Raw genomic sequence first — 7,609 nt, forward strand, 5'->3', positions numbered from 1 at the left:
CCTACGTACCATCTTATAAAAAGATTAGGATCAAAACCTCGTAGTTCGGGGTAAAAATCTCAAAACAAGTGGGTGAATTATTTGGTCCAAAAGCCTTAAGGTCTTTTGTTATCAAAGGGAGAAAACTCAACCAAACCACAAATCCACCATGTGAGGATAGCTTCAACATGCTAGTGAGGGCTTAACCCTATAATAAGCATGGAAGACTTATTGTCCATCACTAAGGATATAGGTGAGTATTACATCTACCACAAGGATAACTCAAACCTAATAGCTAAAGGTTATGAAAGATTTTTGATTAAGAAAGTGGTCATTGGAACCACAAAAGGAATTTGAATGGGTTATATTTACCAATTAGGAGTATGTACAAAAATGGTCAAAGTTGACTTAAAGGTTCAATTCAAAATAAGTGTTATGAAAAGAAAGTTTGAAAATCAAAAGCATAAGGCTTAGGTTTCTAATGTTTGAAAATAATGGTTAAATGTTTGCACAAAAAGTTTTGGCTTGGGTTAGAGTGGGAGAAGAAGAAGAAGGGCTAAGTCCTAAGTAAAACAAAAAGAGAAGGGATGAAGAATCAAAACCACAATGGAGTCCCTCTCTTGAGATCATATTGATGATCCAAGTAGCTCCCATCCTTTGGAATAAGCAACCACAAAGCATAAGCAATCAAACAAGTCTCTTAAAAGATCCTCAATGTATCTTGTATCTTCCACTTGGATGAACATGGCAATGGTCCTCCAATTAAGCTCAACTGGAAACTCCTAGCACAAAAGCACACACATCAAAAGTTCCATGAAGTAAAACAAGAATGGACAAGAGTGAGTTTAGAGATTTGGTCCTTCCAATCCATCTTCATCATTAAGATCCTTTTACTGCAATTTTGCATAAGGAAGGTCCTAGAATCTAAGTCCAATTCTCCATTTCTTTGCATAGGGAAAGTCCTAGAAACTAAGTCCATTTCTTTGCATTTGGTCCACATCAATCAAAACAAAACACAAGCACAAAAATATATACACAATTATGTGCTCAAGTGAGAAAAAGGCAAATGACATTAACATAAACATGTGCTCAAATGAGCAAAGAGAAAAGCAAATGGATAATATGTGCAAGAATAGTAAATTGCATAAAAGTAAATTGCATAAAGTAAATGTTAATTGTCAATAGTTAGTGTTAGTAGTTAGTGTGCCATAAGGCAAATTTAGCGCTATGTTAAGCAATCGTAATTGGACTTATGTAGAAGTCACAACTATCTGAGGCCGGTCAATAATAATGTAGGCAACAACACAAGTTAGAAGTCTTGATTAGAGAACCAAGTTCCAACAACTTGCCATGCCAAAAAGAAAATGAGAATTGATCTTGTATTGGTTTAAGCCTTTTGCATGATTTAGAAGACAACTTATCCTTAATGCAAAGCCATTCACTTGATCAATTGATCAAGATGAATTAGATTTGAATCAAGGAAGATTAAATCTCCCTAACCAATGCTAACTTATCAACCTTCAACTCATTGATCAAGAAGAAAAGAAGTAGAAGAAGAAGAAGGAGAAGATGGATAAGAGAAATGGAAATGGAAAAATTAAAGTGCATTAAATGAAATACAATGTACCAATCCTCATATGTTGACCAATAACATTGAAAGTCAAGGTCAAACAATCAAAAACAGAAGTGAGATGAAGATTGGAAATCAAGAAATGAATAAAATATTTTTGGCATTTTTTAATATTTAAAATAAACTTGAATTAAAAATAAAATAAAAGGTCAAACTTCAAAATTACTTCAAATCAACCTTGCAAGGTCCAAGTAATTTATCCCAAGTTCAACAAGGTCAAACTAAGTTTGACAAAAAATTTCAGCATTTTTAAAAGTCAAAAACTATTTTTAATCAATTTAAAATGAATATAAATAACATAATTGAACTAAAATCTCAAATAAATCTCAAATCAATTTGAAAATTGATGAGAATATTTTTCATAGATCCATCATCATTCAAATAGGTTAGGAAAATATTTTTGTATTTTTTAAATATCAAAAACTATTTAAAATGAATTAAAAATAACCAGAAAAGAGAAAATTCACAAAAAATATCAAATGATAAAATAAAAAAAATAAAAATCAGAAATAGAAACTAGAAATTATTTGGGGACTAATGCAATTGGTCCCATAATTTTTGGATTAAAAATGAGAGAGTTATGATTTTTTGAAATAAAAGGAATTAAAGAAAATAAAATCAGAAAATAAAAAATGCAAAAAAAGGAGGAGCGTTAGATCTGAGCTCATTAATTGAGCTGCCAGATCACACGCTTCAGAGATGCACTCCCACCATGCGCCTTAGTCAACTGAACCACACGCAACATTAAAACAAGTCATAACATGGGACGGTCCAGATTAGATTTAGAAACAAGATCGTGTGGCTAGGAATTGATCTGGCAACGATGAAGCCACCGGAGCCACCGTCTTCTCCGGTGAGCTTGGACTTTCCGGCCAAATTTGCAGAGATCCAAACATCAATGAAAAGGCACGATCTATACATCTTTAGAAAGTTGTGATGATGTACATCATCCCTGTACCATCCATTTTCACTCTAGATCTCCATGGTGTGAGAAATCAGAGGTTGAAAAATTTGGTGTTCATCATGAACTCAATGGATTTCAAAAATTGAATGCATAAACATGATGCCTCTCTTGAGAGGACTTCAGCCAACACAAGATCTAAGCCAATAGGTCAATGGATGATGAGATTTGAAGAAAATACCAGTTGAAGTGTAAGCTTGAATTCTGGTAACTTGAGCTCGATTCCTTGCTTGCTTTGCCAAAACAGAAGATCAATGAACCAAATGAGGAAGGTTTAGAAGCTTTAGATCCAAAGATTCAACCAGATGTAGTTGAATTTTGGATCTGAAAAATTTGAGAAAAATGAAATTTCTTCTTTGGTGAGAGGTTGGGTTTTGATTTCTGCAGCACTTCAGGTTGAATCAGGTGTGTAATTTGAATGGCATAGGGTCTCTATTTATAGAGGGGAAGGCAAGGGAATGATGAAATGATCTGTGTGCATGAATTTGGATACCACTTGCACGAGCTTGCATGATCATGCACAAGGCCCAAAAACAATGCCAAATGCAAGCTGAGCTCAAATGCCAAAGGTTTGGACGTGTAATTTGCTCTGAATTGGCTTGTGCAACAAGATTTCAACAAGATTTCAACATGAATTCCACAATTTGACCTAAACATTCATCTCTTCGAAAATGCCCATTAGAAAATCCAAACATGATCATGTGAGTAATGGTTGGAAAGGTCTTGATGTAAGGAACAATTGTTATATTGGGCAAAAATCCATTTGAAGTGTGGAAATTTATGAAATTTGAGTTTAAAGTGTGATGTGCAAAACATGTTAATGCAAGGTTTCTAAATTTGGCCAAAGTTCAAGCCCTTCTGTTTTGATGATGCAAGCTTCAAATGAAAAAACCTCCAACATCAAAGTTGTAGATCTTTTTAATAAAATCAAAATGGACTCAAATTTTGCATCATTTGTATTTTTGATGAAAGAGTTATGGGCACTTGAAGTTGGACTTTTTTGACTTTTAAAGCATTTGGCCCAAAAGGACCTATAATGTCTTGCATTATCACATGTATTTCCTTTGAGATTTTGAAATTTTTATCAACATAACATTTTAAGTAGACACCTTAAGCTTTCCAATTCATTTTATCCCACCTCAAAATCATAAAACATGAATGCGTTATGTCCTTGGGAAGTTGACCCAAAATTAGGGTTTCAGTCAAAATGACCTATAATGTATTGGAATGACAGATGGCCTTCCAAGCTTCAAATCAACTTTTGATGAACATTAAAGTTGTTCATATTGTTCTTAAGAACACTTTTTCTTTTGGAACCATCTCCATTTGACCAACACATAAAAAGTTAGGTCTCAGTGCATTTCAAAATAGTCAGATGAATTGACTGATCAACATCTCAAGTCCATGACTCACATCTTGATGATCTGATGATTGAGGACACTCAAATAAGTTCAAATATGCATGAAATGATGAATTAAATAACTTCCCTTGATTGTAATTGATCATGGGCTGAGGTTGCTTCAGGAGCAAGGCATTATGGTGCACATATGAATTAGGGTTTCCTTGAAGAACAAGACCTCAAACCCTTTGACTTGCTTTGATCAAAATGATGCATTGAGGTACTAGGGAGGCATATTTGATGGATGAGAGATTTGGTAACCATTACCATGCTTTCTATCATCTCTTCTTGACCAGGTCTTTGTACCAATGATCTCCTTGAAGCTTTAGACCTTGTGATTGCTCAAGCTGCAAACAAAAGATGTTAGTGACATATTTTTGTGCTTTTGGTTAGTAAATAAAATGAGAAAAGCAATGATATACAATTCAATCATGCTTGGTGATCTCAAACCACTCACAAGGAGTTTCACCCAAAGGCAAGGGGAACCAAGATGCTAATGATCCTTGAGGCAATGCAAGTGCAATGTTATGATGCCATGAGGGATCTTAGGGACAAAATTGGGGTCTTACAGACACCACATTCATAAAGTTAATTATCACACACAGGGGGAACTTAAGGGTGCATAAAATCAAAGTTAGAGACCAAAAAACATAACCAAATAAAAAAACAAAACTGCAATCAGATATCTTCCTCACTATCTGAGTTAGCAGTGGCATACTCTTCTCCTTCAGCTTCTTTCTCTTTATCACTCCACTACAAACTTTTTGTTGGGACACATGTCCCAGATATTGTCATGACATATAAAGGAGAATCCCTTTTCTTCACACTATCAATAGGAAATAGGATTCCAGGATGTTGGTTCAGGATTATCCCACGGATGAGAGATGGAAAGCAGATAGGCATTTTCACAGCATTAGACAAGGCTTGTTTCAAAACTTGTTCAAAAATGTACTTCCCAAAGTCAAACACTCTTCTTGTCCCAATAGCATAGATAAACTTCCCAAGTCCAGTAGAGATGGTTGAGGTGTGATTAGTAGGCACCTAGTTGGCAGTCCCAATCCTATGAAGGATATCATATTTGACACTTAGCTTTCCAGCAGATAGCTTCCCTTTGTTTAGCCAGTGTCTCACCTGTTTGGCAAATATCTCCTTGCACACTTGGTCATATGTAACCTCTAGCTCATCCTGAGGTTCTTCTATTCTTCCCAAAAATTTGTTGTCAATAGTTGGAGAAAATGTCACGACATTTCCTCTAACATACACCTTCCTATAGTCGGCACTTTTCACATCATCACACCCATCAGGAATAGTCACCATAAACTCCTTGACTAGACTTTCATAGTAAGGGACAAATTTTGTGACAGTCTTTATCAACCCAGTAGCTTCTATAAGCTCTACAACCTCCTTACATTTTAGAGCATCCTTACCCAATTCCCTCTCCAAAGCTACCCTCCTTTGAAATAACATACTTACACCTTTCAACATTCTTCATATAATGTAAAGACACATTTTCCAGTGGAACCTCGGGCACAGAAGCATGAGGCTTCTTGGTAGCAGATCTTTTTACATGCGTGATGTCTTGGACATCCTTTTCAACCTCAAACTCAGAATCACTAAAAGAGACAACTTTCCTCTTCCTAGTAGGAGTAACAACTTTACTCCATGATCTAGTAGGACCAATATGAGATTTTCCTATGGAACTTCTAGAGGGAGTGCTTTTTAAACCACCAAATTTTCTTTTTATCTCCTTGGAGGGAGAATCTTCAAACACCATTGCCTTTCTTTTTCGTCTCTGAAGTCTCTTGGCTATACCAGGAGTCACAATATTGGTAAGAGGTTCCTTATCAGAAGTTAGTTCATCAACATTGACATCATGATTAGCTTTCTTTTTACTTCTTCTCTCATGAGCAGCATGCTCAAAGATACACTCATCAACCTTCTTCTTACTCCTTCTTTCAAGAGCAGCATGTTCAGGAACGCTTTCCTCAACTTTTTCACTAGAATCATTATCAGGGCTAGTTTCTTTTTCCAAAGATATTTGATCATCAGGAAAAACATCTTAATTCACTTCCTTCAACACAGAGGTAACAAACTTCCGAAGTTCCTTGCCAATGGCACTCATGTACACTTCAGTTTGATTCTCAGTGCAACCAACATGCATTGTATGGTTTCTTATCTCAGACCGTTTAGACCATACCCTTCTTCAACAAGTTTTATCTTCACTAAGGATATAGGTTCAGAAACAGAAGACTTACCAGTAGTCTTGACATTCTTTGACACGAATGGCGTAGCTTTCTTCTGAGGGGGTGGATGAATCGGGGATAAGGGAGAAACATCCAAGACCAGATCATCCAGATTGATCATTTGGAATGGTTCATTTGCCCTAACAGTTCGGGAAGATGATCCACTGGTTTCAGTTGGGACGTGCATGTGCTTGGGTGAAGATTGTTTCTACATTTTATGTAACACTTGATACAAATGGAATTAGGAAAGAAACCTGAGAGTAGGTGAGCATATATATCTGGAGAGGAATAAAGCGTTTGAATGGAATGGGTAGTGTATTTTTATCCAAAAGGTTACACAATGCGGTAAAGGGTTTAGGTAAGTGTGTCTAGTGTAATGATGAGAGTTAAAATCTTGTCTAACACACTTAAATAGTCGTAATTGCTATAAATGCTCATTAACACAAATCCTAAGTTTTCCTCTTAATTTTTCAAACTAGGTTGCATCCAAGGCTTCGGTAAAAATGTCTGCAAGCTGATTTTCCATGCTAACATCGTCAAGTGTTATGACTTTGTCTTCAACAAGTTCTCTAATAAAATGATGCCTGATGTCAATGTGTTTAGTCCTACTGTGATGAATAGGATTTTTGGAGATATTAATAGCACTCAAGTTGTCACAGAATAATGTCATGACATCTTGTGTGGCATTGTATTCAGTCAACATTTGTTTCATCCATATTAGTTGAGAGCAGCTGCTTCCTTCTACTATGTACTCATCTTCAGCAGTAGATATGGATACACAGTTCAGTTTCTTGGTGAACCATGAAATCAAGTTGTTTCCCAAAAAGAAACATCCTTCATAGGTAATCTTCTTTTCATCAGCACTACTTGCCCAATCAGCATCACAATACCCCACTAATATGGAATTTGAATCATGAGAATACAACATTCCATAATCACGTGTGCCATTCACATCCTTCAGATTCCTTTTTACTTGACTAATGTGATTCACTTTGGGTTCTACCTGATATCTAGCACAAACTCCAACAACAAAAGTTATATCTGGTCTGCTTGCTGTAAGGTATAGAAGGCTACCAATCATCCTTCTATATAAACTCTGATAAACACTTATGCCCTTTTCATCTTTAGATAACTTCAAGTGAGTAGGAGCATGAGTCCTTTTGTGACTAGAATTCTCCAATCCAAATTTCTTCATAATACTCTTTGTATATTTTCTTTGACAAAGAAAAATGGAGTCTTCCATCTGTTTGACATGGAGTCCAAGAAAGTAATTTAATTCACCTACCAAACTCATTTTAAACTCAGATTGCATTTGCTTGACAAAATGTTGGACCATCTCATCTGACATCCCTCCACATACAATATTATCCACATAGATCTGAGCTATCATAAATTTT

General features: G+C 35.7%; 1 protein-coding gene across 1 annotated transcript; it reads right to left on the reverse strand.

The window, feature by feature from the left end:
• Positions 1-5,010: 5,010 nt before the first annotated feature.
• LOC127129673 (uncharacterized) lies at positions 5,011-7,407 on the reverse strand. The gene is made up of 4 exons (XM_051058818.1): positions 6,958-7,407; positions 6,225-6,420; positions 5,397-5,991; positions 5,011-5,302 (listed from the first exon to the last, which is right to left on the reverse strand). Exons 1-4 carry the CDS (start codon positions 7,405-7,407, stop codon positions 5,011-5,013), a joined length of 1,533 nt encoding a protein of 510 aa, XP_050914775.1.
• Positions 7,408-7,609: the final 202 nt, after the last annotated feature.

Source organism: Lathyrus oleraceus, chromosome 3 (genome assembly GCF_024323335.1).
Source record: "Lathyrus oleraceus cultivar Zhongwan6 chromosome 3, CAAS_Psat_ZW6_1.0, whole genome shotgun sequence".
NCBI classification, from domain to species: Eukaryota; Viridiplantae; Streptophyta; class Magnoliopsida; order Fabales; family Fabaceae; genus Lathyrus; species Lathyrus oleraceus.